Here is a 20,108-nt window from a genome sequence, read left to right as displayed (position 1 = left end):
TAGTGGGCTAGGTCCTCCTACTTTGACCATTAATCAAGAAAATGCCCCACAGACTTGCCTAAAGGTCAGTCTGATGGAGGTTTTTTTGTTTTTGTTTTTGTTTTTTTTCCCCCTGAATTGAGTTTCTTTCTTCCTAGAGGACTCTTATAAACTAAGAGTCAAAACTGACAGAAAACTAACCAGCACAGTGACTCTTGGGTCTGAACTAGAAAACTGCATTTTAAATTCATAACTCATTAATTTTTAAATGTGTTATTATCTTTAATATACTCATGGAGTTGCATACCACCCCAACGAATTTTAGAATATTTCTTCATCCCCAAAAGGCAACCACTAATCTACTTTCTGTCTCTTTAGATTTGTTCATCTGGGATATTTTACACATGCTATCCTATATAGTATGTAGTAATTTGTTCCTGGATCCTTCCACTTAGTGTATTTTTAAAATTATTTCCTGTTGACTCATGTATCAGTCCCTGCTTTTTATTGCTAAATACTACTGTGTTATATACCACGTTTTTCTTCTTTATTCATTAATTGCTGGACATTTGGGTTGTGTCCTAGCTTCATGTCTGTAGCTGTGATAAATACTCGGGCAAAGATCAGCACAGGGGAGGGTGCTGCAACGATTTAGTGGCTTGCAATCCCAGGTTGCAGTCCAAGACAGCAGGGCAGTAGAGGCAGCAGGAACTAAAAAGCAATTAGTGATATCATATCTATAGTCAAGAGCAGATAAATGTATGTTACTCGTCTAGCTTTTTATTATATAGCTCGCCCCCTGCCAAGGGAATGGTATCACCCACAATGGGCATGCTTGCAGGCCAACCTGAACTAGGTAATTCCAAATTCCAAATTAAGACAGTCTGCCCAGGTAATTCTAGGTTGTGTCAAGTCAACAGTTAAAACTAACTAGTTATAGGTTGTTTACATTTTAGGCTATCGTGATGATGTTGCTGTGATCATTTGTGTTTAAGTTTTGTATGAACATACGCTTTCATTTCTGTTGGAATGCTAGAGTCAGATGGTAACTATGTTTAACATATTTTGAGGAACTACCAGATTGTGTTCCAGAGTAACCACATTATTTTACACTGGCAAAATCCATTTGATTAAAACAGTATCAGGGTATTAAGGTGTAAATTGAAGAATTTGTGAAGTAATTAAGAAAACCCACTTAAATTGTGTGTTTTGGTAGTGTGAAACTGCATCCCAGCAGAAATTTGCTGAAGAACTTCAGAAGCGGGAACAGTTTTTAGCAGAACGAGAACAGCTGCTCTTCAGACATGAAACTGCCTTGAGCAAAATTAAAGGTGTTGAAGAAGAAGTTCAGACAAGATTTCAAATTTTAAAGGAGGTGATTATACAGCATTGGATCAGAGAGTAATTCTTTTTCTTCGCTTCATTAATGATTACATTCTTGCCATATTTGCTTATTTCACCTCTTTTCCTGCTTTTTTTGCACCCACTTATGCACACCTTATTTCCTTCTTTTTTATTGAAAATATTTTTCATATAGTATATGCTGATCATAGTTTACCTCCCTCATCTCCTCCCAGATCCTCCCTACCTCCCCACCCATCCAACTCCATGTCTTTTTTTTCTCTCTCTGTTTAGGAAACAAACAGGCAAATAAAAATAAATAGAAAAAGAAAACAGAAAACAAAGAAAAAGCATGAGAAAAACAAATACAGGAAGAGACACGCACAAACACACATAACCCGTAAAAACACAAACCCAGAAACCATACTATATAAGCAAAAGACCCGTTAGGTAGAAAATGCCCAAACAAAGCGTTGTGAGACAAAAACAATCTCTAAAAACACCATCGAGTTTATTTTGTGCTGGCCATCCCCTGCTGCTTGTGGGGCCTGCCCTTAAGTGTGGTTTGTATATCCAGTGAGACCCCATAGGAGAAAACCAACTTTCCCATTGTGGTTGGTTGACAGTTGAAGATAGCTTCTGAGTTAAGGATTAGAGCTCAGGTCCACTGACCCTCTCGGCGCTAGGATCCCATCTGGTTTGGACCTATGCAGGCCCTGTACATGCCACCACAGACTCGTAAGTTCATATGTGCATCAGTTTTGTGTCTGGAAGGCACCATTTCTTTGGTGTCTTCCATCCCACTGACTCTTAAAATCTTTCTGCCTCCTCATCCACATTGGGCCCTGAGCCCTGAGGGGAGAGATTTGATAAAGACGTCCTATTTAGGACTGAGTGTTCCAAGGTCTCTCACTCTCAGCACTTTGTCCAGTTGTGGCTCTCATTAGTTCCCATCTCCTGCAGGAGCAAGCTTCTCTGATGATGGCTGAGCAAGACACTGATCTATGAGTATAGCAGAATGTCATTATGAGTCATTTTATTGCTACATTCTTTTAACAGAACAATAGTATTTAGTTTTCCTCTAAGTCCATGGCCTGTCTAGTCCTGGGTTCTTGGCCACCTTAGCAGTGTTAGGCATAAAGTCCATCTTTTTTTTTTTTTAATTAATTAAAATTTTTCATTTATTTTACATCCTGATCAAAGTTTCCCCTCCCCTCCTCCTGTTCCCTCTCCACTGCCTCCCCTTTATGTCCCCTCTCCCCACCCACTCCTCCTCTATCTCCATTCAGAAAGGGGCAGGCTTCCCATGGGCATTAACAAAGCATGACACATCAAGTTGAGGCAGGGGCAAGCTCCTCCCCCTGTATCAATGCTAAGCGAGGCATCCCACCCTAGGGAGTAGGTTCCCAAAAGCCAGATTAAGTGCCAGGGAGAGGTCCCGATCCCACTGCTAGGAGCTTCATAAACAGAGCAAGCTATATAACTGTCACACACATGCAGAAGGCCTAGGTTGGTCCCCTGTAGGCTCCCTAGCTGTTGGTCCAGAGTCCGTGAGCTCCCATGAGCTCAAATCAGCTATATCTGTGGGGGTCTTTTTTGTTTTTGTTTTCTTTTAATTTTTTGTGAAGATTTGTGTTAGGATTTTGATGAGGCTTGCAGATTGCATTTAATCTGTAGGTTGCTTTTGGTAGGATGGCCATTTTTATAATATTAAATCTACTGATCTATGAGCATGGGAGATGTTTCCATCCTCTGATATCTTCTCCAGTGTCTTAAAATATTTATTATACAAGCCTTTTACTCTCTTGATTAGACTTACTCATACACACACACACACACACACACACACACACACACACACACACACTACCGCGTACCTATGCTTAAACACATTGATTAGAGTTTTCATGATGGAAGAATTTCTGATTTTTAGTTAATTTATGTTTAATAGCATTTGATTTATTTTTTAAATGATTTTTGAGGATTTAACTCAGGGCCTTGGGTATGTTGGGCCCTAAGCTGTTATTTAGATCAAATTTCTCCCTCTTTTAGCAACACAGCACAGAAGTCGAGCACTTAACGGAAGCACTTAAGGAAAAGAGTAAAGAGAGCAAGAGGATGAGGTCCTCATTTGATGCTCTGAGAGAGCTGAATGACAGCCTAAAAAAACAGGTAAGACCTATGTCATAGATATTAGATGCTAAGATTTAAGACTTGTATTTAGGAAATCTAAGTAAGCCTTAAAACATTTCAGCTAGAATTTTATTAAATTTGTTAGCTTTATTATAAGATTCTTGTAAACATAAATAAAATATTTATATTCTTGCTTCTTTTTCATCTATTTTGACAAATAGCTGATATATTTGGCAATTAAAAAATTAAAAATAGCTTTACCAGATTAACAGCAAGCCCAGGGACTGGAGAGATGGCTCAGTGGTTATGAGCCCTGACTGTTCTTCTAGAGGACTGGGTTTAGCTCCTAGCATCTACATGTGTAGTGAGAGGCTTTTCTATGTCCTGCCCCATCCTGCAGCAGGCTTCCAAATAATCACTCAGGGGCGTATATTAATTACAAATGCTTGACCATTAGCTCAGGCTTATTACTAACTAGCTCTGCACTTAAAATTAACCCTTCTTTTTTTTTTTTTTTAGATTTATTTATTTTATGTATGAGTGCTCTATTGACTTTATGCCAGAAGAAGGCATCAGATCCCACCATAGATGGTTGTGAGTCACCATGTGGGTGCTAGGGATTGAACCCAGGTCCTCTGGAAGAGCAGCCAGTGCTCTTAGCCACTGAGCTATCTCTCCAGCCCCAAAATTAATTCATAATTCTTACCTATGTTTAGCCATGTGGCCAGGTACCTTTTCTCAGTGCCGCATTCTCATCTTGCTTCCTCTGCATCTGGCTGGTGACTCCTGACTCTGCCCTTCCTCTTCCCCAAATTCTCCTAGTCTGGTCACCCTGCTTATTCTTCCTGCTGGGCTACTGCCCAATCAATGTTTTATTAAACCAGTTCAAGTGACAAATCTTTACAGTGTACAAGAGCATTATCCCACAGCACACATGGAGGCTCACAACTGTCTGTAACTCTAGTTTTAGGGGATCTGATGCCCTCTTTGGCCTCCATAGGTACTGCTTGCTTTTGGTGCATAGACATGTATACAGGCAAAGCACCCATTGTCTTAGGGGTTTCTATTGCTGTGAGGAGACACCAGGACCACGGCAACTCTTAGAAAGGAAAACATTTAATTGGGGCTGGCTTACAATGCAGAGTTTTAGTACATTATCATCATGGCAGGAAGCATGGTGGCATAAAGCAGACATGGTGCTGGAGAGGTAGCTGAGAGCTCTACATCTGGATACATAGGCAGCAAGAAGAGACAATGAGCCACTAGGTCTGCTTTGAGCTTCTGAGATCTCAAAGCCCACCCCCTAGTGACACACTTCCTCCAATAAGGCCACACCTACTCCAGCAAGGTCACACCTCCCAATAGTGCCACTCCCTCTGGGCTTATGGGGGCCATTTTCTTTCAAACCACCACATTCTACTCCCTGGCCCCCGGAGGCTTGTAGCCAGATCATAAGGCAAAATGCATTTAGTCCAACTTTAAAAGTCCCCATAGACTATAACAGTCTCAAACCTGTAAAAGTCCAAATTCTCTTCTGAGATTCATACAATTTTGTTTGTTTATTTATTTATTTATTGGTTTTTCGAGGCAGGGTTTCTCTGTGTAATTTTGGTTCCTGTCCTGGATCTTTCTCTGTAGACCAGGCTAGACTCAAACTCAGATCTGCCTGGCTCTGCCTCCTGAGTGCTGGGCTTAAAGGCATGTGCCACCTCCGCCCACCCCAGGATTTTCTTTAATCTGTTTATCTCTGTGAACACAGGAGTTAGCTCCATTCCAGTTCCTAGTGCCTCCTTTCTCCTTGAATTGTACATTTTGTATTTTTCCTTGCTCAGCTTGCTCCTTTTCATTATGGATATTCATAAGAGTGAACATAAATAACCACACAACAGAGTTAATACTCGGCTGTTTTGAAATTTCCTCTGCCAACATAATTAATCCAGAACTCTTCAGTTTAACTTCAGGCATACTTTTCAGATAAGAGCAAAAAGCAGCCACATTTTTAGCCAAAATATCACAAGAATGGTCTCTAGGCCACATACAAATATTCTTCTCTGAAACTTCTTGAGCCAGGCCCCCACAGTTCATATCACCCTCAACACCTCTGACTTTCATGCTTCCACTAGTATGGCCCATTAAAGCATTCAACTGCTTTTCTAATCTAAAATCCCAAAGTCCACATTCCTCCAAACTAAAGCATGGTCAGGTCTGTCACAGCAATACCCCAGTCCCAGGTACCAACTTCTGTCTTAGTTAGGGTTTTATTGCTGTGAAGAGACACCATGACTATGGCAACTCTTATAAAGGAATACATTTAATTGGGGCTGGCTTACAGTTCAGAGGTTTAGTCCATTATTATCATGGCAGGAAGCATGGCGTCACACAGGCAGACATGGTGCTGGAGAGGTAGCTGAGAGTTCTATATCTTGATCAGCAGGCAGCAGGAAGAAACTGAGCCAGTAGATGGGGCTTGAGCATCTGGGACCTCAAAGCCCACCGACTAGTGACACACTCCCTCCAGCAAGGCCACATCTCCTCATAGTGCCATTCCTATTGGCCTATGGGGGCCATTGTCTTTCAAACCATCACACCTGGGTACTTATTTTTTTCTTTTTTTTACCAAGAAAAAACTTGGCAATTTGAGAACAGATCAACTTTTAGACATTGATTTAGGCTTAAATACTTACTATAACTGTATACTACTACTAATTTAAACCAAGTATTTACTAAATGTTGGGCACTGTGCTAGACGTAAGCCTTTTTGCTCATACTCTTTCTTGTGTATAAAAATGGTCCTATATTGTACAATAACACATATATGAGTTGTAATTATGTCGATACATAATCCTAAAATTGCTTAGGAGAAACGTTTTTGTGAGTTATACCTTCTTTTTTTCTTCCTTCTGTTAATTTTTTCCCTAAAAAGTGAAAATGAGGGCATATGGGTGAAGACAGAGAAAAGGCTGATTATGTGTATTGGCTTAGTTAGGGTTTCTGTTGTTGTGATTAAACACCAAGACCAAAAGCAACTTGGGAACGAAAGCATTTATTTTATCTTACAGTAGTAGTTTTATGCTGTAGTCTAGCATAATGGGAAGTCAGGGCAGGAACTGGCGGCAGAAGCTGAAGCAGAGGTCGTGGAGGAGTGCTGCTTACCAGCTTGGTCTCCATGTCCTGCTCAGCCTGTTTTCTTAGACTGTCCAGGACCATCTCCCAAGGGTGGCATTGCCCCCAGCAAACTGGGTCCTCCTCACATGTCAATCACTGATCAAGAAAATGCCCCACAACTTACCTGCAGGCCAATCTATAGAGCCATTTTCTCAGTAAGGCTTCCCATTTCCCAGGTAAGTCTTGACTTGTATCAAGTTGACAAAACCAACCAGCACATGTATATTGATTGGGAAGAAGTAGATGGAAAGAGACTGAGATAAACCTAGGAACGTGCTGGGCATGGTGGTGCCCATGAGTCCCAGCACACTAAGGACAAAATGAAACAGAACTTAGTCACTTTAAAGCAGAGGGCTGAGAAACTGTCTGGATTTCTTTCTTTCATTCATTCATTCATTCATTCATTCATTCATTCATTCATTCACTCATTCATTCACTTAGTTTTGAGACAGGGTTTCATTGTATCTCTGGCTGGCCTAGACCTTGCTGTGTAGGCCAGGATGGCCTCAAACTCTTGGAGACCCACCTGTCTTTGCTTCCTGAGTGCTAGGATTAAAAAAAAATGATGCCTTTAAATTTAATATGCTCAATAAAGCAGAAAAAAGGAGATTGAGAACTTCCTTAAAGTGTGGATCACGGGACAGGCGACGTGGCTCTGTTGAAGGTGCTTGCTTCCAAGCCCAAAGACCTGAGCTTGATCCTAAGACCCACATGTGGAATGAGAACCAGCTCCTACAAGTTGCCCTCTGACCTCCACATCTGTGCTCCCTACTATACAGCAAATAAGTAAAAGTAATTTTTAAAAATATGGACTATAAAAAGGAAGTAAATTGAAATTCTAAAACTTTAAAGAACAATTGTAGTTAAGAACTTCTGCCTAAAAAGTGAATATGAATGTTGAGAGTGCTTGCCAAGTATTCTCAAGGTCCTAGATTTCATTATTAGGGAATTGGGAGGGAAATTAAAAACAAAAAAGAATAGTTATAAGAACAGGTGAGAAGCAGCAGAAGGTATGGTTAGTGAGTTGGAGCACAGTTTATTAAGAAGTTTCCAAATTGAAGCATTGGATGAAGAAAGAATGAACAATTCAGAAAAGACTCATGTAGGATTTAGCTTGCTTTCTAGTGCAGTGATCAAACACTGACCACGAGTAGCCTGGGGAGGAAAGGTTTATTTCATCTTACAACTCTCAGGTCACACTCTATCACTGATAAACATCAGGTTCAAAAGTCAAGCTGGAACAGGGGCCAGGAACAAGGGGAGACATAGGTGCTGGCTGTGGGAGAGCGAGAGAGGTGTCCTTAAGTGCCTTAACAATAGCCATATACACAGTTTTGGTGGCTTTTGAAATTCAATTGATCTTAGAGCTCCTAAGAAACTTTCTTTTTTAGTAAAAGAGACCATAGGTGTTTCCTGAGGAGCACTGGATGGGATTGCAGGCTGATAAGATAAAAATAGTCTCAAGAACTACAAGGAAGTTAAGGCATACTTTAAAAAAAGATTTCTTTGTTTTAATTTTGTGTGCATGGGTGTTTTTCATGTGGTCTGTGCACTCTGTGCATGCAATGCCCAAGAAGACCAGAAGATGGCGTTGGCTACTCTGGAACTGGTGTTACAGACAGTTGTTAGCTGCCCTGTTGGGAACTGAGCTCAGGTCCTCTGTAAGAACAAGTACGCTTAAACACTGAGCCATCTCTGCAGCCCCAAACTATAAGCACAGTCATAATCTTGAGAGGTTCTCAGGAAGTTCGGTTTATGGTAGGAAAAGAGTGTTAGTCAAAGGTCATCAGTGCTTTGGCCTTAAGCATGGTTCACTGCTACTTTAATTTATATAGCTCTATAAAATGAATATCGTTTCTGTGCCAGCAATCTGCACAGCAAATGTTAGCTGTATCAACAGTTTTGACTCTGAGCTAGCGAGAGCTTCAACCAGACTCTAAATTAGGGTTTCCTCTCTGTTATCATCACCCTTACTTTTGTCTGTCCTTTCTGCCTCAGTTTTCCTGTCAGACTTTATCCCCTTAATCTTAAGGGCTACTGATGGCCAAAGGTTCATTTTCTGGAACTTGTGCACTGCTGGATAGGGATATCGACCTCTCTATTCTGTGATGGTAGCGCTCTACCTGCCTGATCTAAGGGAGCAAAGGAAGCCTGAGGATCTTCAAAATGAATGGAATAGTAATCTAGAAAAGAGGATGTGTCCTGTGATGACAACACTTATAAACAGGAGGCCTGCAGCAGATTGTTATGAATAATTTAGGAATTACTAATAGGTTTTCTGTAGCCCGAGAATAGGTTTCTCTGCCAACGCAGTAAGCTAGATCAAGCCGAATTGAAAAAGTAAAAGAACAGGTTTATTTGAGCAAAGCAATTCCTGGGTTAGTTCTCCAGTCCCAGAGATTGAGGCAGGAGAAGTCAGGTGCCCAAACTAGAGCACGAGCTTATATACCCCGTAGGCGAGGGGTGGTGACGTGTCTTCCACAAGCTGGGTTTGTGTCGGAGTGTGGTCTAAGACTGAACACTTTAGGTGCGGACTTGGGCTGTGGGCAACTTCAGGGGAGGAGCTGCCGCAGCTGCCAGGAATGAGGAACTGGGCTTTTGGCATCTCTTCTTTGTTGGAGAGTCTCTGAGAGGTTTGGAGAGAGACGGAGAGATGGGGCTTCTCAGACCATGCAGGAGAGCTGGAGGTTCCAGTCGAACTATTACTACCAAAAAAAAAAAATAGTGGAGCTTTTTTGTACTGTGGGGTGCTTGGAAACCCTATGTTATAAAGCATTAAAGCTTCTGGGGATGTAGCTCAGTGGTAGAGCACCTGTCCAGAATCACAGACACCCCCCCCCCCAAAAGGGGCTGGGGAGATGGCTCAGTGGGTAAGAGCAGGTACTGCTCTTCCAGAGGACCCAGGTTCAATTCCCAGCACCCACATGGCAGCTCACAACTGTCTGTAACTCCAGTTCCAGGGGACCCAACACCCTCACACAGACATACATGCAGACAAAATACCAGTGCACATAAAATAAAAATAAATTAATTTAGAAAGAAGCAAACTGGGGAGGAAAGGGTTTACTTGGCTTGTGTTTCCACATCACTGTTCATCACTGAAGGAAGTCAGGATAGGAACTCAAACAGAGTGGAACCTGGAGGCAGGAGCTGATGCAGAGGCCATGGAAGGGTGCTGCTTACTGGCTTGTTCCCCATGTTTTGCTCAGCCTGCTTTCTTATAGAACCCAGGTCCACCAGTCCAGGCTCAGCATCACCTACAATAGGCTGGGTTTTCCCCCATCCATCACTAATTAAGAAAATGCCCTACAGACTTGCCTGTAGCCCAATCTTGCAGAGATATTTTCTCAGTTGAGACTTCCTCCTCTCAGATGACTTTAGTTTGTGTCACATTGACATAAAGCCGGCCAGTGCAAGGTCCATAAAAATTATACTTCCAAAACATTTCCCATTAGGCTTTTCAGATCTTAGGCATTATCTTTGTTACTTTTCCTGTTGCTGTGATAAAATACCTAACACAGACAGCCAAAAGGAGGAAGATGTGTTTTGGCTCACAGTTCAAGGATACAGTCGGTCCATCAGGGTAGGAAAGTCTTATGGCAGGAGCTTGAGGAGGCGGCTGATGACCTTGCATCTGTAATCAAGAAGCAGCGAGCACTGAGTGCCTGTGCTCAGCTAGCATCTGCTTTTTATGTAGTCTAGGACCCAAGCTCTCAGAAGAGTAGGTCTTCCCACCCCATTTAACCTAATCAAGAGATTCCATCGGAGGCATGCCGGAAGGCTCGTGTGGATGATTACAGATTGTTGATAGTCAATACTAGCCATCATAGGAGTTTTGCAAATTTTTCATAAAATGTAAAATTTCCTAGATACTGTTAATGTTTTAGAATGAAATGGGGATTTTTGGCTGTTTTGTTATACTGCTCAGTTAAGTATCTGGTAAGATTAGATAGTATATTGAAAAATCCTTCATATCAAAATAGTTTAAAATGTCTATTGAAACATGTAATTTTCCCCTTCCTTAGCTAAATGAAGTAAGTGAAGAAAACAGGAAGATGGAGATTCAGGCCAAAAGAGTTCAAGCTCGTTTAGATAACCTACAGGTAAGTTGTCTGCTTTTCTTCCATGAGTTTTTGTTTTTATAATTTTTTTAGGGCATATGTGTGTGTGTGAGTGACTGTATGCCATGAGTGTGCAGTTGTACATAGAGGCCAGAAGAGGGTATTGGAGTTCCTGGAGCTGGAATTGCAGGCAGCTGTGAACTTCCCAACTGATGTCTGTTTTCCAAGAGCAGTACCTCCTCTTAACTGCTGAGACACCTCTTTAGTCCCCATCATAATTTTTAAATTAGTTATTTTATGCATATTTTGTCTGCATGTATGTCTGTGCACCGTGTGCATGCCCAGTGCCCAGGGAAGTCAGAAGAGGGCATTGTATCCAATGGAACTAGAGTTAAGAGATGGTTGTGAGCCACCATGTGTTTGCTGGGAATTGAACCCTAGTCCTCTGGAAGAACAGCCAGTGCTCTTAACCGCGGAGCCATCTCTTTAGCTCTGTCTTGAACTTTTAAATGATTTGCTTGCTTTTTATAAGATTGTTCCTTAATTCCTGACTGTGTGTCATTGGCAGAGGAAGTATGAGTTCTTGACAGTGCAGAAGCTGAAAGGAGATTGCCATGCTGCTCCTGAAATGAAAAATTTAAAACCAGAAAAAGTACCGGTTTCAAAACCTTTCAAGGTATGATATGATTAAAATTCCTCTAATGGAGAGCCAAGAAATTTTCTTTTATCCTTTAATCATTTTTCTATTTTAAGCAAAATGTATTTTTTTTTTTTTTTTTTTTTTTTGGTTTTTCGAGACAGGGTTTCTCTGTGTAGCTTTGCGCCTTTCCTGGAGCTCACTTGGTAGACCAGGCTGGCCTCGAACTCACAGAGATCCGCCTGCCTCTGCCTCCCAAGTGCTGCAAAATGTATTTTTTGAAAGAATTCATCTTAATTATTTTACAGAGAAGTATGTGGAATATTTTAATATATGCATGTATATTTGCCATATATATATATATATATATATATGGCAAAAACAAAGTATTTCAGCGCTGTTTTAGTTACAGTGACATTGACTAGTTACAGGGCTCTTTAGGGTTACCTGTTGTTAATAAAGTTATTTTCCTATCAAAATCACACCCATCTATCCATCTATGTAGCTTTTTTTTTTTTTTTTTTTAATCAACTTACTTGATTTGCTCAACAGATTTATTTTAGTTTGTGGCCTGTTAGGGTATTTTTTTTTGTTTTGTTTTGTTTTTGTCTTGTCAGCTTGACACAAGTTAGAATCACCTAGAAAAAGAGACTCTTAGGCGGATTTTCCTTATCAGATTACCTGTAGGCCAGTCTGTGGCATTTTCTTAATTGCTGATTGATTTGGGAGGGTCTACTCTACTGTGAGGTGACACCCTTAGGCAGGTGGTCCTGGATGGTATAAGGAAGCAGGCTGAAGAAGCCATGGGGAGCAAGCTAGTGAACAGCACTTCTCTGTGGTTTCTGCTTCAGTTCCTGGGTCTAGGTTCCTGCCTGGAGTACCTTTCTTGGCTTCCTTTTATGATGAACTGTGGTCAGGTTGTGGAAGTCAAATAAATCCTCCCCTCCACAGGTCGCTTTGGTCTTAGTGTCCATCACAGCAGTAAAAGGCAAACTAGGGCAGGGCCTGTGGCAAGGTAGCACTTCATGACAGAAGGACACGTAGAGAAGCAGGCCTGCCAGAAACAGAGTTGGAGGAAGGCATGGAACAAAGTATGCCCTTCAAGGGCATGCTTCCAGTGACATTCCTCCAGCTGAGCCCCACTTCCGAGTGTCCACCTTCTTCCAATAATGTCATCATGTTATGAGTTCATCAATGAAGAACTCATTGGTTATTTATCATTGATGAAGTCATCGTTAATTCATCATTGAATCAGAACTCTCATGATCTAGTTACTTTTGCTTCTCAAAGCCGTGCCTTTCAGCATTGCATTTTGGGGCAACATTTGATATTCAGATCATAATACTATCCCTGAATGGGCTCTGTGAATCCATAATTTTTTTTTAACTTGAAGTATAAATCACATATAACAAACAACATACTAGATTTTTCTCATGTAAAGTTTGATTAGTTTTGGTAAATGCTTTTCCTCATGCCATGTACAAATACAACACTCAAATTTTCCTCTCTGCCCTTTCCTATTCATTCTTGCCCATCAGAAGTGGTTGTTGACATGGGTTCTGTCATCCATGTTTGGCCTATTGTATAGCTTTAGCCAGTAGAATTGCATAGTGTATACTCACTTGGTTAAGGATTTTCTTTTCTCAGCATCATGTTGGTTGTATCAGTTGTGTGGTCAGTAGTATTCTGTTGTATGTATTTTTCACAGTTCACTCATCCATTCTGTAGATAGACACTTTTTGTACCTTAGGAATAAAAGTGCTCCAGATATTTACATACAAGGATTTTGTAAATATGTTTGCATTCTTCACTATATACCAGAACCTGGATTTCTGAGCTATAAGGTAGATGTGTATTTTTAAGAAAATGTCTATTTTCCAAAATGATTGTACCATTTTATAATTCTAGCAATGTATGAAAGTTCTGTTTATGTAACAAACTTGCCAGCATTTGGTAATTTTAATCCTTTTTAGTTTGATCTTTCTAATGTATGTATAATTGTATCTTACTGTAGACTTTAATCTTTTTGATATATTTTGTAGTTCTCTATGTAAATTAGAAAAAGGTGGAGATTTCATACCCAGGTACCCACTTGGAGAGATAGTTTGGCTGGCTGTTCTTTCAGAGGACTTGGGTTCAATTCCCAGCACACATATAGTGGCTCACAACTCTCTAACTCCAGTTCCAGGGAATCCAATACCTTCTTCTGGCCTCTGCAGACAGTGGACACACATGGTTTGCAGATATACATGCAGGCAAAACACTCATATACATAAAATATAAATAAGTAAATATTCAAAAAAATTGTAGCCAGAAACCAGGATTATTGAAGTTTCATCTAAAGTTAGTTTCTACTTGAAGAAAAAATGAGGTTTAAAATTATTCTTGTAGCAGCTGGAGAGATGGCTCAGAGGTTAAGAGCACTGATTGCTCTTTAGAGGACCTGAGGTCAATTTCCAGCAAACACGTGGTGGCTCATAACCATCTGTAATGAGATCTGATGCCCTCTTCTGGTGTGCAGGCATACATGCAGGCAGAACACTGTATTCATAATAAATAAATGAATAAATCTTTAAAAATTGTAGGCCAGTGAGATGGCTCAGTAGGCAAATATTCTTGCCAACCAAGGTTGACATTCTGAGTGATTCCTAGAACCCACTGTAGGAGAAAACTGACTTCTCATAGTTGTTCTCTGACCTCTACATAAGCACACCCTCACTCATACATGTATGCATCATATATGCAATAAATAAGTAAGTAAATATATTAAAATTATTCTTGTTTCAAAAAGTGTGGCAGCGGTTCACCACCTTTTTCAATTCCCTGATTTTGCCCTTAAGACTCTGCTTACTGTTGTATATTTTTAAGTCACACTTGTATCTCTGTTTTTGTCTCCTCCCTTTGAGGCAGGAGCTCTCCCTATGTAGTCCAGTTTTGGCTGAAATTTACATGAGACCTCCAGCCTCCACCTCGTGAATGTTGGTATTGCAGGGATGAACCACTTACTGCACCTGGCTTGTTTTTGTATATTTTACTTTATTTATTTTGCAGTAGGGTCACAGGTAGCCTAGGCTGACTTCAAATTCACTCTGTAGCTGAGAATGACCTTAAACTTCTGATCCTCCTGTCTCCACCTCCTGAATTCTGGGATGATAGACATGGGCTATCACACCTGTCTTCTGCAGTGCTGGAGACTGAGCTTCCTGTGATTTAGACAAAAGACAAATTTCCAGCTGAGCTACATCCCTAGCACTGGCTTTGCACATTTAAAACAGAATAATTACGCCTAGCATGCCTCATAATTTAATAATTAATTATTGTGAGGAATAGTGAATTAAATTAACCAAAACTGTGTTTTGAAGGTATCATCGTCAAGCAAAATACAGAGACAGGGGCTGGAGAGATGACTCAAAGGGAAAGTGTCTGCAGGGCATTCACACAAGCATGAAAACCAGGGTTCTAATCCCCGAAGCCCTTGTAAAGGCATAAAAGGCTGCATCAGTTTAGCTGATGGCCTCTAATTCCCCACTAAGAAGAGACAGGGTTCCCCAGAGCAAACTGTCTAAGGAGACTCTGGGTTTGATGAGAGACCCTAACATAATGAATATTGTATAAGTGTTGGGGCGTTTACCCACCACCCCCACAGTTCCCTAGAGTTTTCTTGAGTGCGAGCAGCAGGAAATATTAGATAGAAGGATTTATAGCGGAGAATATTGCGGAGATAAACAGATAGAAAACAGCCTCGAGAGGCCTGGAACCTATTCCAACGGGCCCCCGACTGTCTCTGCCCCAGGGTTTTTATAGAGACGCCAAGGGGTGGAGCAAAAGACCTCCTCCCCCAGCACAGCCAAGTGCAGACCTTCTCAGACACCTGCACTCAGGCCCATGGTCCTGATCATCCTCTATTCGGACCTGCTGGGTAAAGCCACGAGGAACCTGAGAACGGGTTCCCACATGTAAGAGCCATCTAGAATGATTCATGATATCAACCTCAGACCTCATAGGCATATACTCCCTTACCGTGTGAAATCATGCATACACACATATTCATACCAAACAGATGAAAATTGGGCAAGCAAAATTAGAGAGACAGGAACTTTTATTTGGCAATAGTAAGATTTTACTTCAAGACACATGTACAGGTCAGCCTTTGGCATAACTGGAGATTAAAGCAAAGTTTGGGAATTTTATTCTGAGAAAGACAGCTACCAGTTATTCTGAAACAAGGTTCATTGAACTTGGGAGAGCTGCAAGCTCTGGTCATTACATAGAGATGTTTCTCTGTAATATTAAGGCTCATCATTGACAGTTGTTAAGTAAAAATAGTCAAAGATAGGGCAGACCGTTTTGTTAGACAGACTCAGAAATAGTTTTTGGAGTAGGATCTATTTGTGTTCATGGGTTGTGGTGGGAAGGGTTCTGTTTTTTTGCTGTTTTGTTTTTTATTTTATTTATTTATTATTATTGTTTGTTTTTGTTTTTCAGGACAGGGTTTCTCTGTATAGCCCTGGCCGTCTTTGAACTCACCCTGTAGACCAGGCTGGCCTCAGACTCAGAGATCCACCTGCCTCTGCCTCCTGAGTGCTGGGGTCAAAGGCGTGCGCCACCACTGCCTGGCTTGTTTTTATTTTTTGAGGTAGGATCTCATGTAGCCTAGATAGACCTTAAACTTGCTCTGATAGATAGATAGATAGATAGATAGATAGATAGATAGATAGATAGATAGATAGATGGATGGATGGATGGATGGATGGATGGATGGATGGATGGATGGATGGATATTCACATTTATATACTATATGAAGGGATGTATTAGAGTGGCGTACAGGCTGTGATCCCAGTAGTCCCAACAGTGGCTGTCTCCGGATGGGAAGGCTGAGAGGCTGATAGTTGTTCTGTCTAGGAGGCAGCAGTCCTGATTTTGTGCTAGAGTCCTAGAGAGCTGCTGGTCTTCGGTCTGCATTGGAATCTATCAGAAGGAGGTTTTTATACCAGCGGAGGAATGCCTCAGCAGCAGGACACATGAACTAGCCAAGAGATTGAGAGCAAGCAGGCAAAAAGCAAAGCTTCCTCGTCCCATGTCCTTTTATTCTGGCTGTCACCAGGTGTGGCCCAGACTTACAGTGGATCTTACACCTTCAAATGGTCCACTCAAGAAAAGCCCTCCCAGGTGTGCCCAGCTTGGGTTTGAATGTATGTTTATTTTTTTATGGGACCAAGCACAGGTCACACACGTGCTAGGCAAGTGTACTCATGAGTTATATCCCAGACCTTTGTCTTACTGTTTTTTCCCCCCCTGTTTTGGTAGGCTCCCAGAGAATAAGGTTTCCAGGGAAAAAATTGTGCATCATGTTTATATCAGGTTATTATTATTAAGAAAGTAAGTATTGTAGGATGAAAATACAAAAATCCTACAATAGAAATTACTTAGTTTAGGGAATTGTTAAGTCTGTATTGTTAGACTTTTTTTTTTTTTTTTTTTTTTTTAAGATAGGCTGGTTCATGGTGTTGAGTTAAAGCCATCTTTTACATTTTTGTGTTATCAAACTTAAATAATTTTTTTTTTTTTTTTGGTTTTTCGAGACAGGGTTTCTCTGTGTAGCTTTGCGCCTTTCCTGGAACTCACTTTGTAGCCCAGGCTGGCCTCGAACTCACAGAGATCCGCCTGCCTCTGCCTCCCGAGTGCTGGGATTAAAGGCATGTGCCACCCCGCCCGGCTCAAACTTAAATAATTTTAGTGACAATTATTTAAAGAAAATTTTTAGCCGGGCATGGTGGTGCACACCTTTAATCCCAGCACTGGGGAGGCAGAGGCAGGTGGATCTCTGTGAGTTCAAGGCCGGTGGGGTCTACAGAGTGAGATCCAGGACAAGGCCACACAGAGAAACCCTGTCTCAAAGCAACAAGAAAAAAACAAAAAAAAAAAAATTTTTTTTTTTTTTGGTTTGGAGATAGTCTCACTGTGTGTGTGTGTAACCCAGTTTTTCCTCAAACTCATTATCTTTTTTTTTTTTTTTAAAGATTTATTTATATATTATACATACAGTGTTCAGTCTGCATGTTTTCTTGTAGGCCAGAAGAGGGAACCAGATCTCATTACAGGTGATTGTGAGCCACCATGTGGTTGCTGGCAATTGAACTCAGTACTTCTGGAAGAGCAGTCAGTGCTCTTAACCACTGAGCCATCTCTCTAGCCCCAAACTCGTTTATCTTCTTGCTTATTTTCTTTAGTGCTGAGATGGGGTAATAGTCTAGGGCTACTATAATATAGCCACTGAAAATTTTTTTATTATAGCAATAAAGTATAATTTTATTTTCCTTATTATGATGAATTTACTTATCTTATCTAAGCAAGCATTTAATGTTCTTAATACGATAGGCAATATTTGATTTGGAATTTAAGTAAACACCTAAACACTTGTCTAAAAATAATTTAAGTAAATTATTTAAGTAAATTATTCTATAATATTCTTGTTTTTATGGGGTTTTCAACTGAAGTCATGTTTGATTTAATGTTTGATCAATAGACAGCACTCAATGGACAATTATATGAACTGTTAATTGTTTTCATGAACTGGATCTCAGACCACCATCTTAACAAAGTGGAGCCTGAAGAACCTAGTGTGAATGGTGAAAAACCATCACTCAAACCTTCCCCGAGAAGTGACATTCAAGAGAAGTGTGTGAAGGTCGGTTTTCAAGATTTGCTTCTTTTTGTTTTATGTATGTAAGTGTTTTGTTCGTATGAATGTAAGTCTTGTCGTGTCCCCCCCCCCTCCCCCGGTGTGCCTGGTGTCTGGAGGCCAGAAGAGGGTGTTGGATGCCCTGGACTGGACTTACAGAAGGTTGTGAGCCAGTGATGGTGCTTCGAACCTAACCTGCGTCCTTTGTAAAGGCGGTAGGTGCTTTACACCCCTGAGTCGTTTCTCCAGCCCCCAAGGTTTTGTTCTGTTTTTAATTTGAAATTCATGAAGAGATTAAGTAAGGAAAAGCTTGTGGCATTTTTATTTATTTTTAGTTTAGTTTAGTTTTTAAAGATTACATCTATTTATTTAATTGGGGAGGGGGGACACACCACTACACATGTGTGAAAGTCAGAGAACAACTTTCTCCCTCAATCAGTTCTCTCCTCCCACTGTGTGGATCCCAGGGGTGGAGCTCAGGGTCTCAGGCTTAGCGGCAGGCTGCTTTACCCACAAGCCATCTCACTGGCTCTGGCATTTTTTAAATTAGATTCATATATTTTATTTTATGTGAGAATATTTTATCTGCCTGTATGTATGTGTACCACATGCATATATGTGTGCTACCTACAGAAGTCAGAAGAGTGTTTTGGATCCTCTAGAACAGTGGTTCTCAACTTCTGGGTGGAGACCCCTTTATGTGTATGTGTGTGTGTAGGGAGGTGGGTGAATGGGACAAATGACCCTTTCACAGGGGTTGCCTAAGATCGTTGGAAAACATAGACAATTATGTTATAATTCGTAACAGTGGTAAAATTACAGGTATGTAGCAGCAACAAAATAATGTTATGGTTGGGGGTCAGCATGAGGAACTGTATTAAAGGGTCGCAGCATTAGAAAGGCTGAGGCCCACTGCTCCAGAACTAGAGCTACATAGAGATGGCTGTGAACCACTACATGATGCTGGGAACCGAATCCCAGTCCTCTGCAAGAACAAGTCATGCTCTTAACCACTGAGCCATCTCTCCAACCCCAACTTCTGACATGTTTGTAAGTGAAAATGTTGGAAGTATTTTTGTTTTGTGAGTCAGGTTCTCAGTGTGTAACTTAGGCTGTCCTTAAATTCACTCTGTAGTTGAGGATGGTGTTAAATTTAGGATTCTCTTGTCACTGCCTTCTTGTTTCTGAGATTATAAATATGTGCTTCTATATCTGACTTAGAAGCATTTTTTGCTAGAAAATTGTCTAAACCAGCACTTTTTAACATTCATTTCAGACCTCAATATTAATTCATACTAAATTTGAAAGGTTTGTTTTATGTGTATGTATGCTTTTCCTACATATATGTATGTGTGCTGAATGCATGCAGTGCCCAAGGAGCTAGAAGACTGTTGTAGCCACCGTGGGGTTCTGGGAACTAAACCCTTGTCCTCTGCAAGGGCAGAAAGGACTCTTAACCACTGACCCATCTCTCCAGCTCCTGTATGTACATTTAATTTTTCTTTATTTTGAGTATTATTAGGTATTAAACCCAGGGCCTAAGCAGTACTGCAATGCATTTGTAGTTTTCTTAATATGATGGGAGTTGGTTTTTTTAAAGTAGAGACATAACTTTAATCAAATGCTTAGAAGTGCCAAAATGGTCATCTATTCAGTGATGTGAATTGCTCTTCCTACATACAATCATAGCTTTGAAACCTATTGGTATAATTCTTTTTTTTTATTGGATTTGGGGATTAAGGATAAAATCTCTGCTTTGTGGGGTTTTTAATCATCAAAGGGAAATATTTCCTAATGTCAATATCAGTGCTCAAGATTTGTAACTAGTATGAAAGGTCTTTCGAGATTGACAGTATAAAAACTTTGAGGAAACGACAGGTTTTGTTTGTTATTTTCAGGAATAATTTCATGATTATAAGTAGTCCAGGATTTTGAGTAAATTATATTCATCTTTTTTTTTTTTAATCTTTAACTACAAAGATCCTTCAAAATGTCTTTTGTGCTAGGTAGAATAATGGCTGCAGAAATGCTCCCATTCTGCCCTTTGGAACCTATAACCATGACAAAAAGGAATGAAAATTACCATTCAGCTGCCCTTGAAACAGGGAG

At 40.6% G+C, this 20,108-nt stretch overlaps 1 protein-coding gene across 3 annotated transcripts in view; it reads left to right on the top strand.

Moving 5' to 3' along the window:
* Ccdc138 (coiled-coil domain containing 138) overlaps nucleotides 1-20,108 on the top strand; it is a 63,328-nt gene that overhangs the window by 17,191 nt on the left and 26,029 nt on the right. Inside the window, exons 7-11 of one of the 3 annotated variants that reach the window (XM_076557229.1) lie at nucleotides 1,196-1,354; nucleotides 3,373-3,492; nucleotides 10,644-10,721; nucleotides 11,248-11,355; nucleotides 17,844-18,005. In XM_076557229.1, coding sequence (XP_076413344.1) covers nucleotides 1,196-1,354; nucleotides 3,373-3,492; nucleotides 10,644-10,721; nucleotides 11,248-11,355; nucleotides 17,844-18,005 — 627 coding nt within the window. Of the gene's footprint in view, nucleotides 1-1,195; nucleotides 1,381-3,372; nucleotides 3,493-10,643; nucleotides 10,722-11,247; nucleotides 11,356-17,843; nucleotides 18,006-20,108 lie in introns of those variants that run through there. The other 2 variants (XM_076557230.1, XM_042266538.2) reach the window with 2 other exon arrangements.

The sequence above is a fragment of the Peromyscus maniculatus genome, chromosome 21 (genome assembly GCF_049852395.1).
Source record: "Peromyscus maniculatus bairdii isolate BWxNUB_F1_BW_parent chromosome 21, HU_Pman_BW_mat_3.1, whole genome shotgun sequence".
In the NCBI taxonomy this organism is placed as follows: domain Eukaryota; kingdom Metazoa; phylum Chordata; class Mammalia; order Rodentia; family Cricetidae; genus Peromyscus; species Peromyscus maniculatus.
The sequence above is the reverse complement of the archived record's forward strand: the minus strand, read 5'-3'. Positions and strand labels throughout refer to the sequence as shown.